At 45.1% G+C, this 27072-nt stretch overlaps 1 protein-coding gene and 1 long non-coding RNA gene across 3 annotated transcripts in view; one reads left to right on the plus strand and one right to left on the minus strand.

The window, feature by feature from the left end:
• The window catches only part of RGMA (repulsive guidance molecule BMP co-receptor a), a 33981-nt gene extending 8213 nt beyond the window's left edge, over window positions 1-25768 (minus strand). The window contains exon 1 of the mRNA XM_081336969.1: window positions 25427-25768. Within this exon, the coding sequence (XP_081193095.1) occupies window positions 25427-25505 (79 nt within the window). The 5' untranslated portion in view covers window positions 25506-25768. The remainder of the gene's footprint in view (window positions 1-25426) is intronic.
• LOC308673353 lies at window positions 2251-12427 on the plus strand. 2 transcript variants are annotated; one of them, XR_014027630.1, is made up of 4 exons: window positions 2251-2350; window positions 2745-3680; window positions 3795-3862; window positions 11708-12427. It is a non-coding gene; the product is annotated as an uncharacterized lncRNA (long non-coding RNA). The 2 variants fall into 2 exon arrangements; XR_014027631.1 differs by lacking the exon at window positions 2251-2350 and having other exon boundaries at window positions 2367-3680.
• Window positions 25769-27072: the final 1304 nt, after the last annotated feature.

Here is a 27072-nt window from a genome sequence, read left to right on the forward strand (position 1 = left end):
TAAGATTTCACCTAGCCCTGCTGAAAAATGAGTCAGTTAGATTTGACATTAATGATGAAGAAACATGGCCTGCTTTAGCCTTTCACAACCTGGGTGTCCTTCCAGATGTGCAACTCCAATTGCCAGAATTTTTCAACCAGCGGCCACTCCTGAGAACTCAGGAATAACAACAACAACAACAAAGTTGGAAGGTACCTTGGAGGTCATCTAGTCCAACCTCCCTGCTCAGGCAGGAAACCCTATACCAGACAAATGGCTGTCCAGTCTCTTCTTAAAAATTTCCAATGTTGGAGCATCCACAGCTTCTGGAGGCAGGTTGTTCCACTGATTAATTGTTCTCCCTATCAGGAAATTCCTCCTTTAATTCCAGGTTGCTTCTCTCCTTGATACGTTTCCATCCACTGTTTTTTCTCCTGCCCTCTGGTGCTTTGGAAAATAAGTTGACCCCCCCCTTCTTTGTGGCAGCCCCTGTCACAAGTTGAAATTGAAAACCAATCCTTCATGAATGGAAAGACTGTCCTTTTCTCTGCAAGAAGGCACTTATAGACTGTGTTCATACAGTACATTTCACCTGTTACCTGGAATAACCAAGTTATTGAGTTCGTGCAAAGCCCTCAGCGTTAAACAAACTACCGTAATTTTCTCGGTCAAACGCGTACAATCCCATCCCTAAATGCTAGACCAAGCTCCAAGAAGCAAAATGGAAACTCACTAAAATTGTTGGGTTTGCAAGTGAATGCTGTGAAAGACTATCACAGAATCCCGGACTCGGCTGTTCTTTTTTTAATGAGCTTGCAGGTTTGATGGGGGGGGGGAAATTAAATCGTTTCTCTGCTCAAACTAGGTAGGGGAGGTGATGGGGACGAGTAGAGAAGAATCAGAGACTGCACAAGGCCCATAGGGGGAGATATCGCTCTATGGATTTTACAGATTTCAGCTGAAGGAATGAATACATAATATGCTTTGCCATTTCACTCATCTCTCCATATAAGGCCAAATTTCCAAAGGCAGGTGTCAGGCATAAACTCAGCAAACATACAAGGGAGTATACCTCGGTTCTACGTGAGCGGGAAAGAGATCAAAACAGAACAAAAACCATGTCCTTTTCTCAATGTTGCAGACAATGAAACCCTCTGGTGCCCAGGTTGCATCAGGTTCTAGGCATGCAATTGTGTTGGGTCCACAATTCTTCGGATCCCCAGCTAGGAAATCTGGTGTGGTCCCGCCAGACCATACCTAGAGTCCTTTTCATGTTGCCACAAGAGATGATTCTTGGAAGCCAAGAACTTTTCCTGCAACAAGTAACCATTTAGTCATCTAGACAGCTAGTCATGAGGACCCAGATAGTTGAGAGCAATAGCTGACTGCTTAGAGAGGGCTGTAAAGCACTGTGAAGCATTTGCTATCTGGAGCTGTGTTGTTCTTTAAAGAACTTAATAATTCCTGATATAAACCTTCTCTTTGCACCGGCTGGTCCTCTGCTAAGTGACCCAACTTGGGGGCAGCATAATTTAACAGAATAACAGAGCTGGGGGGGGGTCATCTGATCCAATCCCCTGTCCAAGTAGGAGACCCCCTACCATTTCAGACAAATGCTTGTCCAGTCTCTTCTGAAAAACCGCCAGTGATGGAGCACCCACAACTTCTGGAGGCAAGGAGTTCCACTGATGAATTGTTCTCACTGTCTGGAAATTTCTCTTTAGTTCTAGATTGGTTTTCTCCTTGATTACTTTCCATGCATTGCTTCTTTTCTTGCCTTCCGGTGCTTTGGAAAATAGGTTGACCCCCCCCCCCCTCTTCCTTGTGGCATCCCCAGGGCTTTTTCTTTGTCATTGAACGCTCAGAACGGAGTTCCGGCACCTTTTTTGGATGGAACCTTGTAGGGTAGGCAAGGCAGGTTGTATGACATGTGTGAGTTCCAGCACCTTTTTCTTTTACAAAAAAAGCCCTGGGCATCCCCTTATATATTGGCACACTGCTATCATGGACACCCCTGGTCCTTCTTCTCATCAGATTAGACAAACCCAATTCCTATAACCGTTCTTCATAAGCTTTAGCCTTCAGCCCCCTAATCATCTTTGGTGCTTTTCTGTGCACTCTTTCTAGAGTCTCAACATTTTCTCTTTTTTTAATATTGCGGCGACCAAAACTGGATGCAATATTCACTTACTTTTTGGATTCCAGGGATAACCATCTACCGATCAATCACAAATGATCTTATGGTGCTGCAAGTTTATTCTCTTGGAAACCCCACGGAAAGAAAACCGTTCAAGGAATCAAAGCAAATATGTCCAACAGTTCACAGTCACGGAACCAAATGCATCTTATTTCACACAACATGTTTAACCAGGTCGGTTACAAAACCAAGCAGTTCCGTTTGTATCCACCACCTGCTAAACTGTGTTTCCAGCTTTGGGGTGTTTTTTGGAGGGTGGTGCGAATCCAGCCCACTCAGGTTGTGACTCAATGGGTTGGGTGAACTCAGGGAATGCGCTGATGAGATAAGCCTGTCGAGCACGTTGTGGGATGCTATCCTTAGAAACCATAATTGGACAAGAGCTCAGGTTAAGAGCCAGGATCATCTCCCTTCCTTTCCTAACTTCCTGCCCCTGCCCCACCCACCCCCACTGAGTAAAGATTTGGACACAGAGCAACGCTGAGCTTTTTCTGGCTGACAGCCTCTGCAGCTGTTGTTGGATTGCATTCGGTATCTTTTCCTAGCACAACTTGCTCTTCTCACTCAGGCATTTTGGCCGGAGAGCAAGAAGCAAAGATCACATTGCTTGCAGGAAAAAATTTGGACAAGGATTCGGGAGGAAAAGAGCATGAAAGCCAAAGAGCCACGCAAGGAAATCTCTGATGACAGCTGGCTTGTCAAAATTCAACAAGACGAATCTTAGGCCAGAGAACAAAAACCAGAAGTTAAGGCAAGCTTGGGGAATGGTTTAGAATTACCACTGCAAGGAAGAGCCTCTAGCTGTTCTTGGCCCAGCTTGAAAAAAACACAAAGCAGCATCAGACCTGGTTATGTCAAGTTCAATGGCTAATATTGCAGTGTACAGGTAGTCCTTGACTTATAAGTATTTGTCCAGTGACGAATATGCAAACAAATATACATATTTATGATGTCTTATCAATGGGAATAAAATACAAAACAGAAAAAAAAACACCAGAAAAAAACCCATACATCTGACAGTAACAGCAATAGCAAAAGAAAAAAGTACATTTTTTAAAAAAAGGGGAAAAAAGAAAAGAAAATGACCTAAACTTCCAACATTAAATATATATTAAAAAATCCACCCTGGCTGGATGCTGAAAAAATAATAATAATAATAAAAAAAACCTTTATCAATTTTCCTCCCTTTACCTAATCGGCCTGCAAATAGTTATAAACTTTGTCATGCTTATTTAACAAGAAAAATCTACTATATAAACAAATATTTCAGATGAGAAGGTCTCTATCTAATGAATGGATGCAAACTTATATATATATGTGTGTGTGCGTATGCATACAGGGCAGTTTTAAAAAGAAGAAAAAACAGCCACTACCACACACTTCTCCCAGAAGAACGAAGCTGAAGCCACCAGCCTGAGGATGATGGATGAGATTTCGTCAAAACATCGCCCTGATACCTCCAATTCTACGTGGGGAAAAACCCGAATGACCAAAGAAAAGGAAGGTCAAGTTGGGTCTGATGGCACTGGGCAAAGAGATAAACTGGGTTTGAACCCAGTCATATCCAAAAAACTGGGGGAGGGGAAATTTATTGTTAAATTTATTTTCTCCACTGCAGCTTCCGATTGGAATCTTATGCCCGAAACATCCGATCATCTGTCCCTCAACCAAGTGTGACTCTCTAAGGTAAAGGTAAAGGTTCCCCCGCACATGCATGCTAGTCGTTTCCAACTCTAGGGGCCGGTGCTCATCTCCATTTCAAGGCCGAAGAGCCAGCGCTTGTCCAAGGACGTCTCCGTGGTCATGTGGCCAGCATGACTAGACACCAAAGGTGCACGGAACGCTGTTACCTTCCCACCGGAGTGGTCCCTATTTTTCTACTTGCATTTTTTACGTGCTTTCAAACTGCTAGGTTGGCAGAAGCTGGGACGAGTAACAGGCGCTCACTCTGCTACGCGGCACTCAGGATTCGACCTGCCAAACTGCCGACCTTCTGATCGACAAGCTCAGCGTCTTAACCCACTGAGCCACCGCGTCCCTGTGACTCTCTAAGGTTCTCCCAAAAGGAAAGTTCTCTACTCAGACAAATTTATACAGGTAGTCCTGGACTTATGAGCCCAAACTGTCTATTGCTGAGACATTTGTTAAGTGAATTTTGCCCCATTTTACGATCATTCGTGCCACGGTTGTTGCCTGAATCACCGCGTTTGTTAAATAGGTAACATGGTTGTGAAGTGTATCTAGCTTCCCCCTTGACTTTGCTTGTCAGAAGGTCGCAAAAGGGGATCAGGTGACCCCGGGACACTGCAACCGTCATAAGTATGAGTCAGTGGCCAAGCATCCGAATTTTGATCCCACGACCCTGGGGATGCTGCAATGGTCGTAAGTGTGACAAATGGTCCACAGTCCCTTTTTTTTTCAGTCCCGCTGTAACTTCCAGCAGTCACAAAACAATCTGTTGTAAGTCAAGGATTGTCTGCAGTCCCGTCAAATTGTTAAGCCCGTCTACTTGCAACCTCACCAAATTGGGGAGTGCAAATGAGAGATATGGTGCCTCTTTGGAAGGACAGATCTCTTGCACAATCAGCTACAGCGATTTTCCACTTTTTGAAATATCCCCATTTTAATGGAGAGGCAAAAAAAAAATTGCTTTGGTATTTGTTCAACCCTTTGGGGGGGGGGTTTAATAAATCCAAAAGCTTTATCCGGAGCATCCCATCCTGAGATCTTGCTGGAAAAAGCACCCTGCATTTCCCTCCCTAGCAATGAGCTCCCCCTGCACACACTCCCCCCCCCAAAAAAAAATTAATCCTAGCCAAAATATTTCTGACAACAGGCAGCCCTGGCAGAGCTCTGGAGGAACTCATTTGAACAGTAGCCAAGAAAACTCTGTTTGTTCAATTCTGCATAATCCATTTTCCATCGACTCCGAAATGCATTTGGGTCCCAGCCACGGATGACTTAGCATAGGAGCAGGCTTGCTTTGTGTCTGCTGCTTGGAAAATTAATACAAAAAGGGGGGAAAAGAAACTTCAGGAGGTGGGGGAGGCAAAGTCTGCCCTAGGCCCAGAGTTTCCCCAAATAACTGCCTCTTATTTGCAAGCAAAGCAGAAGTGTTTATATACAGGATGCAATTTTGCACACACGTGCCAATTAAAAACAAAACTCATACAGAACACGATGTAGGGAAGGGGGAGAAAAAACCAACCTTGAGCATTGCAGTTCCTGTTCATTTCATTCTTTTAAAAGCAGCCAGATTCTAGTCCCTTTGGTTGATCCCAACAATCTGCTCACATTGGCACCAAATGCTGTATTTCAAAGTAGCTAACTGAACAGTAGCTGCATCTCCATTCACATGCAAAGGAGTCTGTTTAGTAAGCCCCTGAGTTCACAAGACACCTACACTCACAGCAAAAAAAAATCATATTGCACCTTTTTGGATTATTATTATTATTTGCATCAATCACAGTCAGCCTACATTGGATGGACGATCTTTGCTGAGATCTTGCAAGCTGGCTAAGCACGTTTGTCTGGGGTGGCCAGGGGATAACCATCAGCAAAACCAGACGAAATGCTGCAGCCAAAAAGGAGGGAAAGCCAAGAAACATTAGACAAACATCCTCAGTACACAATGCCCAGGCAAGTCACAGAATTTCATGTTTTCTCCACGCAGTATATTCCTTGGACCACAGAGTATCCGTAACCTTCCTTTTACAAAGCTAAGACATCCTGGACATACGCCACCACAGGTAGACAGGTGTCATTGTGCAATCAATATTTATAGAGGACGGAGCCTCAACCACACTATTGCTGCTGCCATCTTGGGTTTTTTTGACCCAGCCATACCCAGACATTTCTGCATTCCACTAGCCCCATTTCTGTTCTATTTTTTCGGGTGAGAATTGTTGACACGTGGCACTAAGGTAAAAGTAAAGGTTCCCCCGCACATGCGTGCTAGTCGTTTCCGACTCTAGGGGCCGGTGCTCATCTCCGTTTCAAAGCCGAAGAGCCAGCGCTTGTCCGAGGACGTCTCCGTGGTCATATGGCTGGCATGACTAGACGCCAAAGGCGCATGGAACGCTGTTACCTTCCCACCGTAGTGGTCCCTATTTTTCTACTTGCATTTTTACGTGCTTTCGAACTGCTAGGTTGGCAGAAGCTGGGATGAGTAACAGGCACTCACTGTTACGCGGCACTCGGGATTCGACCCGCCAAACTGCCGACCTTCCGATCGACAAGCTCAGCGTCCTAACCCACTGAGCCACCGCGTCCCTATTGACACGTGGCACGCATACCCCCAAATTTTATACACCCCAGTCTCCACAGCAAGGGGAGAGGGGGCAAGAGTGAAGGGGGCTGGAAACAGTTAGCTGCACCACTGAAGCTTGTTCGTTAGAGGTTGAATGCCCAAACAGCACAATTGCACCTAAGCTGTGGCTTTCCTTTGCCCCCAAGCATCATGGCCACCACCAGCCTTCAGAGGTGGCTGAGTTCACCCCACAGGTTAAGTGCAGACAGAGACGTGGTCCTTTCTCTTATAACCAGCCCATCTCTTCAAAAAAAGAAGATAATTTTTTTAGCAGTACATTATGGCAACAGCGCAAATTAGTTTTGCAACACGTTGTGCCAACACGTTGACTGTGGCTTATGTCTGATAAACATCATCAGCCAAACCACTAGGGAGTTTTAACAGCTCAAATCCACCCTCGGTGTGTGGGTGTGTGGGTGTGGGTGTGTGTCATCACACCTGCATTTGAAATTTGAAATGTATTTATTCAGTCAAAGACCAACAACATCAAATGGTAAAAAGAGAGATAAAAGATAGCAATTGCAATCAGGATCAACAGAGAGAAAGAGGGTGCAATTATATATTAGCAACTGCGAAAGAAATCAGAAGCGGTATACTCTAAACACCCTTATTGCAATAATACCGTGTTTTATTTATCTAACAATAATACAACTCATGTAATCAAACTAAAAAATTATTTATTTCTTTTTATTATTATTTGGATTTATATACCACCCCTCTCTCGAAGGACTCGGGGCGGTGTACAGGGCAATTAAAACACTATATACAACACATAATACACAAAATTAAAATAAATTAAACCAAGTAGCCCTAAACAATAAAACACGTTCTAAAATTTAAAATTTAAAATCTAAAATCCCAGTCCCTCAGTCCAGGCCGGCAAGTTCAAATAGCCAAGTCTTCAGGTCACGGCGAAAAGAGCGAAGGTCTTTTAGAGGTATGCCCTCTAAAAATTTATCAGAAAATAACTGAGCAAAATATAGATTTAAAAACAAGGGTGTTCAGTTGTTTAGCCGGTTTTACCTGATTCTCATTGCAGCAGCACAAAATTCTGCTACAGTATGAGGGGTGGCTGGATTTCAATTCTGCAGAAGATGGTTCCTGTAGAAATTATCTGATCTGCCTAGATATCACCTGCCTTTGAACAGGGGGTCAGAGCTGGAAAAAATGAGTCCACCTCTCCCCCATTCTGCCCATTCTAGGCTAAGACTCTGCTTTTTAGGAGCCATTCAGACCTTTGACCTGGGAATAGCAGAAGAAGAACTGAGCATCCCACCCCCTGTTGTTGTTAGTTGCGAAGTCGTGTCCAACCCATCGCGACCCTATGGACAACGTTCCTCCAGGCCTTCCTGTCCTCTACCATCTTCTGGAGTCCATTTAGGCTCACACCTACTGCTTCAGTGACTCCATCCAGCCACCTCATTCTCTGTCGTCCCCTTCTTCTTCTCTTGCCCTCAACCTTTCCCAGCATTAGGCTCTTCTCCAATGAGTCTTTCCTTCTCATTAGGTGGCCAAAGTATTTGAGTTTCCACTTCAGAATCTGGCCTTCTAAAGAGCAGTCAGGGTTGATCTCCTCTAGGACTGACCGGTTTGATCGCCATGCAGTCCAAGGGACTCGCAGGAGTCTTCTCCAGCACCACAGTTCAAAGGCTTCAATTCTTTGGCGCTCAGCCTTTCTTATAGTCCAACTTTCACAGCCACACATTGCAACTGGGAAGACCATAGCCTTGACTATACGCACTTTTGTTGACAGGGTGATGTCTCTGCTTTTTAGTGTGCTGTCTAGATTTGCCATGGCTTTCCTCCCAAGGAGCAAGCGTCTTTTAATTTCTTGATCTCACCCCCTATGGCAGCACAAAAGGAGTGGGGTGGGGGTTGGGGGGGAGGGCAGAGGTCCTGTAAATCCGGAAAACTAAGGGAGAATTGCAAATGGGGGCAAAGACCCCCTGAAACAGCAGCTCTGAAAAACTGGAGACAATGGAAGCTGACCGGCTAGGGCACAGGTCTGCAACCCGCGGCTCCGGAGCTGCATGCGGCTCTTTCAGCCGTCTCCTCTGGCTCTCAGTCTTCTGCCATGTGCAGTCCCCCCCAAAAAAGTGGGACTAAAAAAGTTCAACCAATCAATTCAAATATGCAGGGTAGGTGCATATCTTGCCTTGGCTCCACTCTTCAGTCAAACCCTGTTCTGCGCATGCATGCATGTACGCGCATGCGCACACATTTTTTTGCGGCTCCCAGTTTTTCCTTTTGTGAGGGAACCGGTTCCGAGTGGCTCTTTCACTGTTTCAGGTTGCTGACCCATGGGCTAGGGTCTCTAGCAAAGAGGGGGGGGGAAGGAAGAAGAGGAAAGAAGCAAATAGACCCATAAATTTTCCCACCTTGAGCAAAGGAATCGGATCAAGTTTCGATGGCGAGGCTAGGAGAAGAGGTGGGAATGGAGGACAAAAGAGCCAACGTTCCTAAAATGGAGATTTTATGCCTAGGACAACTTGGGCCACCAAATGAGAAGAGACTCTGATGCTGGGGAAGATGAAAAGCAAAAGGAGAAGGGGATGGCAGAAGATGAGATGGTGAGATGGTGTCACCAATGCCCTGAATATAAGTTTGGGCAGATTCTCGCAGATAGTAAACGATGGAGAGAGAAAACTGGTGTGTTGTGTCCCATGGGGTTATGGAGGGTTGGGCATGACTTGGCGACTGAATAACAACAAATAACAGCGACAAAAATCACAGAGGTGGTAAGAAGCCAGACTGAGTTGGGATTCTGGGCTGGTAGAGACGGAGTGACTGGACCAAGCAATTTCTCACAACTTCTTCTGGTATGGACAGGACATCTAGCGGACTCCCACAACCAGACCCAAAATGCAGAGAGAATGCAAAGACACCCTCCACATGTTCAGAGGCAATGCGTTAACAGTGTGACCCATCCAAGTCTCGACACCGGTGTTCAGAAGCAAAAGGTCAAGTTCACACACTACGTGAAACACGGGTCTGTAAAGCACGACTTTTATATTTATGTATACAGAGACACCCAAATTTGCTATTTTACAGCTTAACACCATGCCTGGCTCACCCAACGAAGTAAGTAAGACAAGGCTGGGTGGGCACAATATGTTGAACCACAAGTGAACCACAAACTGATGGCAGCCTAGCCTAGGTGGTTGTGTGAATCCAGTCAAGCTCTATGAATGTATCTAGGAGTGTTTGTTTGTTTGTTTGTTTGGGATTGGTTTAATTTGAAAGTGAAATGGAAAGAGTTCAGCGTTCCAGGAAATCAGCCAGGTCTTCCCGGCGAATTGCAGCATTTTGATATTCAAAGGCACCTGGACATTTCTGCATCACAACTAATCCCCACAGAGGTGTCTTTCCTTCTGGGGGGTGGGGGTGGGGGTCAGAGTGTGTGTGTGAATCTCTTAAATCCAATTAAAGCCACTTAAATTTATGGCAGCCACCCCCCAATCCCTTGACAGGGAATCTGTACTGTTGTTTTAAGGTTGGATGAAGAAAACAATCAACTGTGTTGATCTGAGCAAAAACACCATGATCCTGGCGTGACAGACAAAGCACAGACCCCTTTGGGTCTGTGAGAGGAACCATGAAGAAATGTGAATTACGCCAGTTCAAAGTTTTGCAGGCATGGAATACAAACAGAATTCTGTATTAATAAACTGATGACAGAAGGCAAGGGGGTGTGTTTGTGTGAAGCTGCATACATGGGTCCAACGGTTAAGTCAAGCACACCTCAATTCTCCACCCAATTTTTCAGGCCCAGAAATTGGATTGGACCGCTTTTTCAAATTTTCTTTCCAGAGGAAAGAAAGAAAGAAAAAAAATCCTTCAACCACTTCTCGATGACCTTCAGTGTTAGGAGTTTCCTCCTGAGGACCCCCAAGGTTGCCTAACCCTGATTTAGGGTGACCCGTTTCCAAAACCACAGAGTTTCCAGGCAAGAAATGGATGAAGAAATGGATAAGCTTCAGAAATGATGAAAGTATTTCTTTCCCCACCTGCCACCCAGGACACAACTTGACAAGCCAGGCAGCAAAACTGGGCAGAAAGGAATTGCCTGGAGAAATAGGAGGAGCGGGCATTTGCAAGAAGGAAAGCCGCCGTCTTTGGAGAAAGGGCTGCAAAACAAGCAACACGATAAATGCGGTCTTCCTCTCTACCGTAGACCCAGACAAGGCTCTCCCTCAGGGACACACATATAAGTAATTTCTCTTTCCCCCCCCCCCCGCCCCAAGGCTCTACTCACCCCCCACACCAATGCCTGAGGGCTAGAAGAAGAATGGAAAGCAGCTGAAATCGGAAGACAGACATTCCAGAAAGTTTAAGAAAGATTCTGAATGCCTGGCAAATCATTCTTTTTCTGATTGGGGGTGGGGAACGGATGGATTTGGACTGTTCCGACTTTGTGGTTTTTTTCTGAGCAGCTTTTGACCCTCACCCCCCCAACCCCCCCCCCATAAGGAAGCGTCATGCAGACCCAGATGTACAGCAGAACATAAATTCATAAACCTGGCCCAGCTTTTGCAACAGACTTTGCCCAAGTGATTGCAATCCCTCCGTTTCCATCATTTGTGCATCACAAAAACAAGGGCCCATCAGCTGCACACGCCAATACAGGTAGTCCTCAACTTACGACAGTTCATTTAGTGACCCTTCAAACTTAAGAACAGCCCTGAAAAAAGTGACTTTGCTGCCAATTGAACAACTGTGATGATTCCCTTAACAATCATGACAGGAAAGGTCGTAAAATGGGGCAAACCGCACTTTAAAAATGTCTCGCTTAATGACAGAAATTTTGGGCTCAATTGAGGTCGTAAATCAAGGACTACCTGTATATAGAAAATCATGTCCTCCTTTTCAATATGTATATTTTTTTCATCACGAACACTGTGATTTTCCTTTGAAAAGCTCCCAGCAAGCCGTTTATTGGTACAGGCAAACTCAAAACAGGCAAATCTTTTTTTAAAAAAACGGGGGGGGGGGGGCTGCATATGATTTATTAAAATGAACTTTCAAAGACTTCGGGGCTCTTTTTTGTGGGGGGAGGGAATTAAAATCCCTCTCCAAGGTGACCGTTTTGCAGCAAGCATGATGTGAAGGAGAAGAGAGAAGGGGGGGGGCTGGAAAACAGAGAGTGCCTATGCCCCCTTTCCACTCCCCCAAGCTGCATGCTATTCCCTTCGGGGCTAAACAAAACCTTATTTCTCACACAGGTGTGCACAGGCTCCTCCAAGCACTTGCATATCAATCAGGACGCCCAGGTGAGCCAGCCCTGTTCCAGGTATTCTCACAGGACTCTGCACGCTGCAATTTTTTTTTTAAAAAAAAGAAATTACTGGCACGGAAAGTTTCCTGGTTGGAACTCAAGCGTTGCTTGGATCATGCAACACACAACTTGTTGCTTGCTGGGCCTCTCGCATACGCAAGCCCAAAGGCCTACAGCAAAGAGCCCTGGGCACATATCTCTAAATACAACTTGAACACACAACGGAGTGCCTGCCAAAGTCTCATTGCATCTCAGGCGCTGGTGTCAATTCCAGAAAAGGGTGTGGAAATCAACAGCCGAAAACAGGCCACTTCAATCCATGGGTTTCATAAACAGCGGAACACACGTTTTGAGAAACGGGAGAGAGAAACGATAGGTGGTTATGTATTTATTTATGGATGGGTGGATCCATTTTGGATTGCTCCAGCTACTTCCAAGGAGCTGTGGACATGGAGATCCCATCTCCCCTTGGCTGTGGTCCCATAGCCGTCTTTGTTTCATGTCAGTGCAAGGACAGCTATTCTTCTTAATCAGCTGTGCCAACTATCTCCATTGCATGACTCCAATCTCTGAAAACATCCTTCACACAATGACTAACCTTCTTGCTCGTCTTTCAGAGCGTGCACAGTCTGGTTCCTGCATCAGCATGTTTTGGGGCATTTGCACAATAAACCACAAAGTTAAGTTGCCAAGTTCCCCACCATCACCACTTTTTTTTGTTTGGGGGGGGGAGCTAATCCAGGTAAAAAAAAAAACCTACAAATTGCACCTTCTTCAAATGCAACCATTAGCTCTTTAATAGGCTAATTAAGCCTGCCCACAGAATTCTTACAAAAGTGACCATGAGTTTCTTCTAAATTGTTTCTCTGCTCCTAGCGTCACACGTTTGGTAGGGAGCACTTAGTTCAGGGGTCTTCAAACTTGGCCCTTTTATGTCTTGTGGACTTTCAACTCCCAGAATTCCTCAGCCAGGCATGCTGGCTGAGGAATTTTGGGAGTTGAAGTCCACAAGTCATAAAAGGGCCAAGTTTGAAGACCCCTGCCTTAGTTGCTCAGCCACCCTTTTGGCCAGTAAAGGCATCCATATTAAAGCCTTCTGACAGAGGGGTGTCCAACTTTTATTTGAAAACATCCATTAAAGAGAGTCCAGTGACACTCCAAATTGTGGTCTGTTCCTCCTCAATCAGGAAGAGTTTCTTTTCTTCTTCTAATCTTCAGTTGGAATTGATCTGCCTGCAAATTAAATCCATTGGTCCATGTCCTGTATTGTAAAATGGAACTGATGGATCTTAACTGAATTGCTACCATGATGCTAGCTCCAAATTTTATATTTCTGAGGCCTAAATATGCCCAGTCCTTTCCATCTCCCCTGACAAACCAGCTTTAAAATTAAGACCTTTCCCCTGTCCTTCTCTGAATCCATTCCTATTGATCGGAATAATTCTTCAAAAATCAAACAAACTACAGGATAGTCCTTGACTTACAACCATTCATTGAACAATCATGTCAGGTTACAACAGCACTGGAAAAAGTGGCTTGCGAAGGGTCCTCACACTTAACAACCATGGACACATCATCAAAATTGGGATGTTTTTGCAACTGGCATTTATTTACAACAGGTTGCAATGTCCTCGGGTTGCTATTTGATTTTCCCAGCCAGCTTCTGATGAGTAGAATCAATGGGAGAAGATAGATTCATTTAATGAGATGAGATCCACTTAATTACAGTGATTCATTCATGGCAAAAAAATATTGTAAAATTGGGCATAACTCAAATAACAATTGACTTACTTAGAAATGGAAATTTCTATGTCATTTGACACAAGTGGCTGTCCAGTCTCATCTTTAAACAAAGCATCCACAAGTTCTGAAAGCAAGCCATTCCGCTGATTGTTTTAACTGTCAAGAAATTTCTCCTTAGTTCTAGATTGGTTCTCTCCTTGATTAGTTTCCATCCAGTGCTTCTTATCCTCCCCCCTGGTGCTTTGGAGAATAGGTTGACCCCCTCTTCTTTGTGGCAGCCCCTCAAATATTGGAACACTGATATTATGTCACCCCTCGTCCTTTTGTCTAGACCAGATGGCGTTCCCGTTCACTGCCAGCCTAACAAACTTGGATCTCATTCTGAACTTGCCATCTCCTTGAAACTGGTCTGGGACTTACCTACTTCTGTGGTAAAACACATATACACAAACACACACACACAGAGAGAGAGAGAGACACCACCCTTGTAATAAATGTGAGTGAGTAAAGACTCGCTCAAGTATCCAGGATGATTACGGCAGGTGATTAAAAGAGAAACAAAGGCAAAAGAAGAGCTGTGTTGTGGGTTTGCCCTCGTAATTACAAAATTTGACAATTGCAGGTTGCAGAAAAAGTTTAAAAACATTTTACAAGCAATTTCCAACCATCCTAAAAGGAAAAGGGCCCGCTGCATTTATTACAGAGATGAGAATGATAAGTTCTGTTGCCGGGCAACTAACCCCAGTGGAGTGGTCAATTTCCCTTCCCAGCCCTAATTTTGCAACCCTTCCAATTACTCTGGTTTCTAAAGCTTCTCCTCTCCAAAATCCTGCCCACGCACATCAGATCTGCAGATTCTCTTCCAGGTCTCGAAAGCCACTTGATTTTTCTAGCCAGTAATACCAGTCTGGATCACTCGTCTGCCCAGCAACTCACCTGCTTTCCTCAAACTCTGGAGCATCCACGTTCTTCCCATCTCAAGCCTCCTGAATCTGCAGCTCTTCCCAAAATCTTTAGTCTCCGTGTTTGCTATGGAAAATAGAGCACTCCTGATATTTATCTCAACTCTACAAGGGAGTTGTTTTGCTTTCTTCAGAGAAAAAGCTCTCCGATAAACACCACTGTACTTCAAAAGCAGGGTGGCAGAAGATTAGGGGTGTTGACCTGCAGAGGAAAGGGGGGGGCTCTGAGGATGTACCCGTGCTGCCACCTTGACGATAGGTAGCGTTTGACTTACGGACAGGAACACCGTCCTTTGTCCAATGCTAAGCAATGATGAGGCCATTAAGTAACTTGCGTCCAATTTTGCAATCTGTTTTGCTGTGCTCGCGAAAAGAATCCAGCTTCTCCCACTTGGCTTGTCTGAATCCTCTTGAAAGGTCACGGGCAATCCTTTGGTCTCGGGATGCTGCAACCGTCGTCCATAGGTGCTGGCCCGACAAGCACCTGAATTTTAATCACATGACTGCGTGCTTGCTGCGGTGGTCATACATGCCAGGACCAAGCCGTTTAAGTCCCTTTTTTTCAGCGCTGTCCTAACTTTGAACGGTTGTTCAAGCAATGGTCATAAGTCAAGGACTACCTGTATTTTGATCTCACCTACTTAGCACAATCAACAAGGCATGGTAAAACTAAAAGCCATGTAGAAGACACTGTGTAGATAGAAAGATTACTTAATTCAGAGTAGTTACTTTGATTTTGCACATGGCCTGCCATTCTGGAGGGAAGCCGTTCATACATCTTATAAATAGTGAATTTCAGGAACAAGATTAGGTAAAGGTAAAGGTTCCCCCGCACATGCGTGCTAGTCGTTTCCGACTCTAGGGGCCGGTGCTCATCTCCGTTTCAAAGCCGAAGAGCCAGCGCTTGTCCGAGGACGTCTCCGTGGTCATGTGGCCGGCATGACTAGACGCCAAAGGCGCACGGAACGCTGTTACCTTCCCACCGGAGTGGTCCCTATTTTTCTACTTGCATTTTAACGTGCTTTCGAACTGCTAGGTTGGCAGAAGCTGGGACGAGTAACAGGCGCTCACTCCGTTGCGCGGCACTCGGGATTCGACCCGCCAAACTGCCGACCTTCTCATCGACAAGCTCAGCGTCCTAACCCACTGAGCCACCGCGTCCCTTAAGATTAGGCTATACTTAAATATACAGGTAATCCTTGACTTACAGCAGTTTGTTTAGTGGCCGTTCAATGATACCATAGCACTGAAGAAAGGGACTCAGGGCTGTTTTTCACACTTGCACTCAGGATCACGTGATCAGAATTCGGATGCTTGGCAGTTGGTTTAGACTTACGACTGTTGCTGTGTCCTGGGGACACGTGATATCCTTTTGCAACCTTCTGACAAACAAAGTGAATGAGGAAGCCAGATTCACTTAACAACCATGTAACTAACTTAGCAGCTGCAGTGTTTCCCTTAACAACTGTGGCAAAGAAGGTCATAAAAAGGGGCCAAACTCACCTAACAACTGTCTCACGTAGCGACAGAAATTTTGGGCTCAATTGTGGTTGCAAGTTGAGGACTCCCTGTATCTGTTGAGCCAACAGAACTACAGGTAGTCCTCAGGTTACGACCACAATTGAGCTCAAAATTTATGTTGTTAAGTGAGAAATCTGTTGAGTGAGTCTTGCCCCATTTTATGACCTTTCAACCCACGTTGGTCAAGGGAATCGCTGCAATTGTTAAATCAGTAACACGACTGCTAAGTGAATCTGGCTTCCCCACTGACATTTCTCACTTAGCAACGTAAATTCTAGGCTCAATTGAGATCGTAAATCGAGGACTACACTCAACCGTATTTTTTTTTTCTACTGTTCTGCATTTACAAATGTACTTTCTGGTTTCTTATAAAATACTGGGCGCAAATCTGCCTGCCTCTTTTCAGCTTAGCGGGTGTCTAAATTCCCTTTTTCATGGTTATTTTATGGCCTCAAGTGTGTTGCATGAACGCTGCAATCTAAATTCCTTAAGCCTACCCACTTATGTTGAGGAGAGATTCAGCAAAGGAGTATCTGCTGTCCTTGCAGGCGTCAAGAGGCCCTTTTGAGTAAATAGCCCATCTCCACCAACTTCTCCATCCTCTTTTGAAACCAGGTAGGTTACAGGTAAGTCCTCAACTTACGACAACAACCAAGCCCAACTTTTCCATTTCTAAGCAAGACAGTGGTTAAGTGAATTTCAACAATTCCTTCTCCAGGATCATGTGACACACACACACACACACACACACATTTTTGGGTGCTTGGCAGATTAGCTGGATTCACTGAACAACAACTGTGTCACCAACTTAACAATTGCAGCGATTCACTCAAAAACTGGGGCAAGCCAGGTTGTCAAATGGGGCGAAACTCACTTAAGCACAGCCTGGCTGAGCAGACGGTGGCTCAGTTGTGGCCGTTAAGTTGAGGACTAGCTGTGTTTTGAGCTTCTTCTCCATAGCTTCTTTTTATTTTCTCAGAAAGAACACATGTTTTTGAAATTTTTCCTTTTAGCGTCATGTCCTTCGTTCCTCCCCATCCCCAAAGGCCAGGCCTACCGTCTTTCACAGCAAAAGGCTTAAGTTAACACTTCTCTGCTACCAGCTGTTGACATCTCCCCTTCCACAGCATTTACTCAGAAGATAACAGCTCCCCCCAATCCTTTGTCTGCAAAGCCACTGGTCCAGCAGGACCATCCTAAAGCCACTTCAGAAAGCGTAGGGCTAAAAGCCCGTTATCTCTTCCTTAGGGGATGGTTTGATTCTTGAAGCTGTCTCAAAGCTGCTTTTCCAGAAGGAAACTGAACTGCTTTTCCCTCCAGGAAGAAGATGTTTCACTTCTCATCCAAGAAGCTTCATCGGTTCTGGCAGGATGGTGAGGGCGATGTAATGAGGGGCGGTGGGATCGCCCCCACCATTCGGTTGGGACCGATGAAGTTTCTTGGATGAGAAGCGAAATGTCCTCCTCCTCCTCCTCCTCCTCCTCCTCCTCCTCCTCCTCCTCCTCCTCCTCCTCCTCCTCCTCCTCCTCCTCCTCCTCCTCCTCCTCCTCCTCCTCCTCCTCTTCTTCTTCTTCTTCTTCTTCTTCTTCTTCTTCTTCTTCTTCTTCTTCTTCTTCTTCTTCTTCTTCTTCTTCTTCTTCTTCTTCCTCCTCAAGGACAAAACAATCCAGTTGCCTTTTGAAAAACACCTTTGAGAAAACTCTGACCTGGATGACTGAGAATCTCCATAGATCCTTAAAGCTGTATCTTTTTATCAATTTATCTGATAACCTCCTTCACTGCCCACCAGCAGACAGGGATTAACCTCACATCTTGGGCATATTAGTACAAGGGGCTAACTTGGAGTTGCGGGCAGAGAATCTCCAAGTAATTTTCTGATACATTATTATTATTATTATTATTATTATTATTATTATTATTATTATTATAAAACTTTTATTCATAAAACATGACTCTCAGTCAACTGAACACTCAAATTGACTGGCACTAATGGTTGACACGGGTTGCTGCCAGCATCCTAGGTACCAACTAGGTATCTCCTTAAAATGTAAGATGTTCCGAGTAGCGCAGTTTTTTGTAGCTTTGCTGGAGTTATTGCAGAAGCTGCAATTTCTTGATGTATTTTGCAAAGTTTTTGGACATAGTTCCTGGTGCGCCGATGACAATGGGTATCACTGTTACACGTTTCATCATATATTTATTATTATTATTATTATTATTATTATCATTATTATTATTATTATTATTATTATTGTTGTTGTTTTGTTGTTGTTGTTGTTGTTGTTGTTGTTGTTATTATTATTATTATTATTATTATTATTATTATTATTATTATTATTATTATTATTATTATTATTATTTTACTGGAGAACAATCCATGGAGAAACATGACAGACAGACAGAAAGCTCTGAACTTTCCTGACATATTTTGAAGTTTCTCCACAGCTCCTTTATGGGGACCCCACCTTGTAGATCTCCTTATCTCAGAACAAGCAATCCTAACCCTTATAAGCCCAAAATTTCCATTGCTAAGCGAGACAGTTGTTAAGTAAGCTTTGTCCCATTTTTACCACCTTTCTTGCTACAGTTGGAAAGTGATTCGTCGCAGTTATAAAGTTAGTAACATGGCTGCTAAATGAATCTGGCTTCCCTATTGACTTTGCTTGTCAGAAAGTCGCAAAAGATGATAAAGTAACCCCGGAACGCTGCAATCGTCAAAAATACATGCCAGTTGCCAAGCATCCAAATTTTGGTCAAGAGACCATGGAGATGCTATATTGGTTGTAAATGTGAAGAACAAATTGTAAGCCGGTTTTTCCACTAGCCTTGTAGCTTTGAACAGTTACTAAACAAATGGTTGAAAGTCGAGGATTACTTATACAGAAGCAGATAGTTCCAACCAGTGGTGAATGCTGGCTGATTTGCTCGAAAACTTTCTTGAATGCAAGACAAGAGAGGATAATTATAATAATAGAATAGAGCTTGGAGGTCTCCCCCCTCCCCCAACTTAAGCAGGAGAACCTATACCATCTCAGATAAGTGACTGTGTAGCCTCTTCTTAAAAACTCCCAGGGATGGAGCACCCACAATTTCTGGAGGCAAGCTGTTCCACTGGTTAATTGTCCTCACTGTTAGGAAGTTTCTCCTTAATTCCAGGTTGCTTCTCTCTTTGGTCAGTTTCCAACCATTGTTTCTTGTCCTTCCCTCTGGTGCTTTGGAGAATAATGTGACCCCCTCTTCTTTGTGGCAGCCCCTCAGATACTGGAACACTGCTATCATATCACCCCTATTTCTTCTTTTCTTTAGATGACATTTAGAGCAATGTTTGCTTCTTTCTACCATTAAGGACTTGATCCGGTTGAGCTGACAACCTATTCCACGCCCTGAACTTGATGCAGCTTATCTCCAGCAGCAAAACCAGGACAGAAGACATGCAGAATCAGCCTTTCTCAATGTTCACAGCTAAAGCAACATTTGAACCCAGCCAATGACTCTGGCTAAGCCACTTTAGCTCTACCACCTGGTCCTTACAATCAACAGCATCTTTTCCTTGGCTTTCCATCACACCCTGGAGACCCCCAATCCAGTCAAAAGGGGCTTTTTTGGTGCCAGATCCAACACGAGCAACAAGCCCCCCCCCCAGATGCAGCTTCATATTGAAAGAGGCTTTCTGAACTCTTCCCAAGCAGTTCTGGGAAGAAATAATGGAGCTTTGCTGCATTGTAACCAATCAATCGATGCTATTTTTTTCTTCAGTCAAGCAAAATTTAAAAGAATGAAAACAAAGCGAAGCAAATAAATACAAGGATATACTGACACTGTTGCAAAATCAGGTTAAGGGAGACGAATTTGCTTGAAGACAAGCGTTGAGACGTCAAGGCGTTTTGAAAAGGATGGCCTGCTCTAGCAGAAGCAGTCGTCGTTTTATTGATTGATTAGTCCTGCCACCTTGTCAATTAAATAAAATAAAAACATAAAAATAAAATAAAATGAAATAATAACGTAAAGTAAAATAATAAATAAAAATAAAATAAAATATAAAATAATAAAATGGGGTGGAATGGAATAAAACAGTACGTAGCCTAATTTCAGAATAAGGAAGACATAGTGATAAAATACGTAAGTATTAATACAAACAAATATAAATGAATCTCTCTTACAAGCTTCCCTATGTCGAGTTCATAGGATCACTGCCTTAGCAATTCTACACGCAATATGTATGTCTGAGCCCAAGAGGAAATGTGACAATTTGTAGTTGGGAACCCAATACAGGCTGTTCTTTCCCAAAGGCATGATAAATATTTAAGCCTAATGGGGGCACAATATTGACAGTCAAACAAAACATGAGAAATATTTTCCACAATTGGGGGTGGGGTGTAACCCCATATGCAGGTTCTCTCAAAAAATGGCAAGTGATGGCAGCACCCATCTTTGATCAATAATAAATCCCATACTTGACCAATAATTCATACCTTGTTCTAGCCTTTGAACCACAACTGAAAAACATAAGAAACTTGCTAACCCCATCAAAAAGTAGCATTCGGCTCCTGGGCCCCCCCAGATCTTTTTTTTTTTTTTTGCAGATTTCCTGTGGACTCTGTAGGGTGGAACTGTATAACCTGAAACCCCCAGCTAACCAAATGTTTGAGGGCAGTTTCTGCCAAAGCCTGCATTCCCCCAAGACCACTCTAGTTCCCATCCAATGTGACTGAAGGGGGAAGAATGATTAAAATACATGGGGAATAAACTGCATTTACAGGATGTCTATGGAGATTCTCAACCATCCAGGTCATGGTTATCCCAAAGGTGCTTTTCCGAAAGGCAACTAGACCTACTTGTTTTGTTTTTCCCCCCCTCGAAAATGTTTTGCTTCTCATCCAAGAAGCTTCTTTCCTGTAAGAAATCATTCTTACAGGAATTATTTCAACTGAATGTCAACTAGAAGTCCTGTCTTCTTTTAATTTTTCTCTCCTTGCCTCAAAACACTCTTGAACCTCTGTAGATTACTCAAAAGAAAAGTTTGGATAGAAAAAAAAAATCTCTCTCTCTCTCTCTTGGGATACCAATCAAGAATTTGCATAAAATCAAGGAAGAATGGTGCAATGCAATCTAGAGCCTGTTTATTTGTAAATCACTACCATTATATTCCTACAAAGGAAACACAATGTGGCGTGTTTTTTTAAAAAAGCAATGCTTACAGCAGTGTTGCTAAGAGACAAGGGGGCTCAATTAGTATAGGGTGACTTCAGCCCTGCAGCTCCTCAGAGACCCACTGGTTTATCAGAGCATAAGCCTTTGCAAATTCTCATCTCTTTCTCGCACGAGGCAAGAGTATTCCGTTGCCACAAGATGTGTTGAAGGCTGCAAACTTCCGAGACTTTAAAAAGAGATTAAATAACTTTATAAAAAAGTAAAGAAGAGTTCTAGCGACACAAGAGTAGTTGAAAAGAATCTTCAGAGGTTATCTGTCGCTAATGAGGAGGGTCATTAACCCCAGGGAAAATACTATACCAGGAAGGGTAGACTGGCCGTAAGAAGGAAAACAAAGGCACAAATTTATCCATTGCCAGAAAGATCCTTTTATCTCCAAAAAGAGATTACAATCAAGATGAATTCAGGAGAATTTTAGCCCAACAAACGAAGGTTTACATAATGTCAGCTTCAGTAGGCCTTAGTCAATCCCCTCCTTCCTTTCCCCATTAAAAAAAAACCTACCAAGCCAAAAGAATACTTTGTAAGTTCCCCACCCCCACCCTACCTGTCTTATTATTCATATTTGGGCTGCTGAGGCTGAGAATAAGGAAATGGAAGCACAAACACACTCCAGATCAAAAATCAAGTTCCTTCTTGCAGGGTGATTTGGAGCATGACATGTTTCACCAGAAAAGAATTTTGTACCAATAAAGGAGAATATTTGTAGCTCAGGGTAGAAATGAAGGGTCCTTGCTGCTCTCTGAGCTCGGTGGGTTTCTTGCAGATGTTTCATTACCCAAACTAGGTAATATCATCACTAATCATCACTAGCATTGAAGATGTTAAACTTCTGCCAAAAACAAAAACCCCAACCAAGCTCAGAGAGCACCAAGGGCCCCTCAAAGAATTTTGTAATTTACTTGGACCCCACAGTGACTTCCCATTGATAGAGATGAGCAGTTTAAGGAACCCTGAGACTATGGCTATTTTACAAAGGGTTATTGGTCCTGTTGCCCATTTCACGAGAATCACTGCAAAGGGTGGAAGTTGAGAAAACATGGTGATAGTTATAGTTTATGGCACAGTCAGCCAGATGTTCAGACTGGATTTGGCATTTCAATCCACCTATCGAGTCCTTCCCAAAGACTTGGGATAAGCGAGGAGAATGTTGTTGTTATTGTTATTATTAAAGATTTAATCTTCAATTCAACTCTCAGTCTGGGGCTGGTAAAAAATGTCCTAACCAAGGACCTAAAAACTGTTAAGGTAGCATCTGAGTATATAGGCAGTTCCAAGTAAGGTGTTGTTGTTGTTGTTGTTGGCAAAGTCAGGTATTCAGGTCTAATAAGTTCAAAATTTCCATGTATTTAGGCAGTCCTTTGGGTATTGCCTAAAACTCAAATACTTTGGCCACCTAATGAGAAGGAAGGACTCACTGGAGAAGAGCCTAATGCTGGGAAAGGTGGAGGGCAAGAGAAGAAGGGGACGACAGAGAATGAGGTGGCCTCATGGAGTCACTGAAGCAGGAGGTGTGAGCTTCAATGGACTCCAGAAGATGGTAGAGGACAGGAAGGCCTGGAGGAACGTTGTCCATAGGGTGGTGATGGATGACTTCGCAGCTAACAACAATAACAATTGGGTATTGCTCCAAAGGGGTCCTATTATCATTGGCACAACCATTGATGTGTTCCTCCACAGTCGCTCAACTTCAATTCGCAAATTGCAATAGGTCCTTATTTTTTTCCCCCCTAGGTGCTTCTCTTCAATTTGTGCATCACCTAGTATTGCAATTATCAATGAACCACTTTTTTCTTTTCCACAATAGTGATGCCAGGTGTGTTATGGACCAGATACCTGTCTGTTTGGATTCGAAAGTCCCACAGGATCTCGACCTGTTCTTTTTCAAGAACTTTGTCAACTTGGGGTTCACAGTGATGATGATTACCACTATTATTTTGCCCGCACACTCGGGCAAGACGTATACAGGTATTAATAAGGTGGGGATGGTCTTTGTTTCTAATTTTAAAAAAAACTCCCCTGGCAGCCATCAGCTCACACCTCTGCAAAGGGGTGGTTTTGCACACACACACAAAGGAGTCACTCCGCAGCCTGTATCAACAGACAAATTACCCCTGGCGCATTACCCCTTTCTCCTGCTCGTCCCCCACCTCTCCACCGCCTGGGGCAAACGGCAGGGAGGGGGGGGGAGCCCAGCGGCCACGAAATTGGAGATTTTTGGAAGGAACAACTCCGCCAGTGTGAAGTTACGCTTCCCCTCCCCCAACGAAAACAAGCATGCAGGAATTTGCAAAGCAGGATCTGCCAGAAACGCTGTGAAAAAGCAGCGGGGGAATTCATTGGAAACAGATGGCGTTTTTCAGCTGCGAGGCTGAAAATTCACCCCTTTTCCGACTTCGTAAAAACAAACCGAGGGCGGGGGGCGGGGGGGGGGGTGAAGAGGAGGAGGAGAAAGTGAAGAAAGAAAGAGAAGAAAAAGGAGAAGAAAAGGAGGGAGAGGGGTTTTTCCCCTCCCCTGAAAATCAAGGATCCGTCTGCAACTAAGCAAAGGAAAACTCGCAGCTAAACAAGAACGAGGCAACTGCGAGGGGCGGGGGGGGGGAAGAGAATGCGAGGAAGGGGGAATCAAGAAAGGAGATCAAAACCTTCTCAGCGCCTGTTTTTTTTTTTCCCCCCAACAGCTGCCTTCCTTCTTTGGGCTTTGAAATATGAAATAGATCAACATCTGGCAACGTAGCCAAGCACAGAACAAGCGCTAAGAGCAGGTTACAGCCGGGAAAGCCATCGGCCGGCGTAGTCCTCCCCCACTTTTTTTCCCACCCCTCTCCCCCCCCAAAAAAGGGGGTGCTCAAATGTCCGTTCCTTTGTTTCCCTCCCGTCCTCCCCCCCAAAACTGCGAAGAACAAATAAGGCAGCATAAAACGAAGGACGGAGCAAGTGAATTCTGCTGTCAGCAACTGGGCGCCATCTTCCTCCTCCACGCCCCCCCCAAAATAAAAAAAAAATAAAAAACCCCGTAACTTCTTTCCGAGATGCCAGCCTTGATAAATTAAAAGGAGAGCGACGGGGTGACGCGCATGCAGTGATTTCCAGAGCCTTCTGCTTTCCTTAGCAAACTCTTTTAAAACACATCTGGGAACGCTAAGCCGGGATCTCGAAGCGAAAAGTTTCTCTAGAAAGAAACGGGCAGGCTGCAACTTCTGAAAAAGGGTCCAAGGGGGGCTGGCTGCTCGTAAACCAGTCCCACCGCCACATTTTAAACGCTGGGAGGGGGGGAAAGGGGGGGCACCGGACGGAGCTTTTTTTTTTTTCGAGGACGGGACCTCCGGGCCTTAAGGAAGAGATCTGAACGGAGCAGCAGATTCTCAGAAGACCTTTTTTTTTTTCAAATAAGAGAGAGATCCCACGCGAGGTTCCAGCTGCTCGTGTAAGGGATTCAGAGGTCCAAAACTTAGCACTCCGAATTCCCCCCCTGGGGCAGAGAAATCCCAAACTCCGCATTAAAGGCTATAAACTGCAGGGAACGGGGCCAAAGGCGATTTTAGCAGCCCCCACCCCTCCGAAACGGGTCCGCCGCCGGAGTAAGCTGGCTCTTAAAAAGACTTTCCCGCAGCCAAGGGAGAAGAGAAACTGCCACAAAACCAGCCTAAGTTGCTTCGCTTGTCCCCCACCCCCCAGATTTGTGAAAGGCAGGGCGTGGGGGGGGGGGCTGGAAGCAGAACCGGTCCCCCCCCCGCCGCCGCCGCCGCGCTCCGTTCGCTCCCAGCCTCTTAAGACTTCAACTATCCAAAGCGACATTGGCAACTCTGCTCTTCCCCAAAAAAAGTCGACTTCTGCGGGTGCCTCTCTCTCTTGCAAGGGAGAGACAAAGGCCGAGCGAAGGAATCACTTATACGGGAGGCAGTTGTTGTTGTTGTTGTTGTTGTTGTTGTTTTAAGCAACCGGCCCGGGAAGGGGGGGGGGGAAATCCGGCTGGGTTTAAAACGCCCCGGCTCTCTCCGAATGCTTTCCAGGGCTGGAGGACCAGGCTTCGGGGCCAGCAAGCCCATGGGAAAGAGGGCGGGGGGGAGACGGAGCAGGGTGGTTGTTTTTTGTTGGTTGGTTTGCCAAGGCCCCCTTTTCCAAGGAAAAGTTTTCAAGGTAGCCCCCCCCCGACCCCCTCCCCCAAACCAGACCAACAAAGGAGCCGGGGACCGGCGGGAGAGGCGCGCTGCTGCTTGCTTACTTACCTGCGGGAAAGATGGAGAGCCAGCAGAGGATCTGGATCGGTCCAAGGGCTTGCGCGCTTGCCCCTTTCCCCATAACCATCCATCCAGCTTCAGCTCTAACCACTAGCCTCTCCCTATAAGAAGAGCGGTTGCCCAGGAGAAGGAGAGACGGGGCGGAGAGGAGGGAGAAGAAGGGAGCGGAGGAGGAGGAGGAGGAGAGGAGGAGGAGGAGGAAGAGGCACGGAAGGAGAGAAGAAGAACGGGATCAGCAGAAGCGCACACAGAGAAAACGGAGCAGCAGTCAAAAAACTACGAGGGGGAAAAAAAGGCGAAGCCGCAGCAGCCCCAGCCTGCAGGAATGACAAACCCCCCTCCCCGCGCGCACACACACACCCACACCCCTCCCTCCCCGTCTCTCCCTTCCCTGCAAACAGCCCCAGCCGTCAATCACCCCGCCGGCCTTCCAATCAGCTGCCGTGCTCGCTCGGGGTGTCTCCTCGCCAGCAAGGGGGGGTCCCGCCTCGCCTGGGCAGGGCGGAGATCGGGTGCCAGCCAATCGCGCCCAAGGCAGGAAGCCAGGCTGCAGCTGGATGCCAGGCGCGCCAGCCCGGAGAGCCGCTCCGGAGGAGGGCGAGCGAGCGAAGGAAGGAAGGAGGGCCAGAGCCTGGCCGCTCCTCCGCCTCTCCGGAGCGCTTTTCCAGCCGTCCTTTCCAGCCCAACTGAACGCAAAGGGAGGGGAGTGGGAGATGGACCTGGTGGGACTGGGATCCTCTCTCTCTCTCTCTCTCTCTCTCTCTCTCTCTCTCTCTCTCTCCCACCCACCCAGCCAGCCTTGCAGGGGTGTCCGGAGTGGTTTCTCTCCCCTTCTACCCTTTATTATTCAGAAGGCCATTCCTGACGCTGGAGGTTCCATTCATTCTTCCAATTGGAGCTCTGTCGCCAAAAACAACACGGAGCCAGCGGGAGAAGCTGCCGTGGGACTTGTCAGTTTTGGAAAACGGGGGACAAGGATCAAAAAGGGGTGGGTCTTACACACACACACACACACACACACAAATATATATATATATATATATATATATATATATATATATATATATATATATATATATATATATATATATATATATATATATATATATATATATATATATATATATATATATATATATATATATATATATATATATATATATATATATATATATATATATATATATATATATATATATATATATATATATATATATATATATATATATATATATATATTTATATTTATATACCGCCCTTTCCCTGAGGACTCAGGGCGGTTTACAGGGAATTAAAAAATCCAACATACAAAAGTTAAAACCGAATTAAAAAATATTAAATTGACCCTGTACACAATTAAAACCCCAATTAAAATTTCTCCTCAGCCTTGGCCCGAGAGCTCAAAGAGCCAGGTCTTCAGGCCCCGGCGGAATGATCGGAGGTCGGGGGGCAATTCTCAGCTCCACCGGCAGCTGGTTCCAGAGGGCAGGCGCTCCCACTGAGAAGGCCCTATCCCTGGGTGTCACCCGCCGGCAGTCTCTTACCGGCGGAACCCTGAGCAGACCCTCACTGTGGGAGCGCACTGGGCGAAGGGCGTTTGATGCCGGCAGCAGGTGTTCCCTCAAGTAACCCGG

Source organism: Vipera berus, assembly GCF_964194415.1.
Source record: "Vipera berus genome assembly, chromosome: 12".
In the NCBI taxonomy this organism is placed as follows: Eukaryota; Metazoa; Chordata; class Lepidosauria; order Squamata; family Viperidae; genus Vipera; species Vipera berus.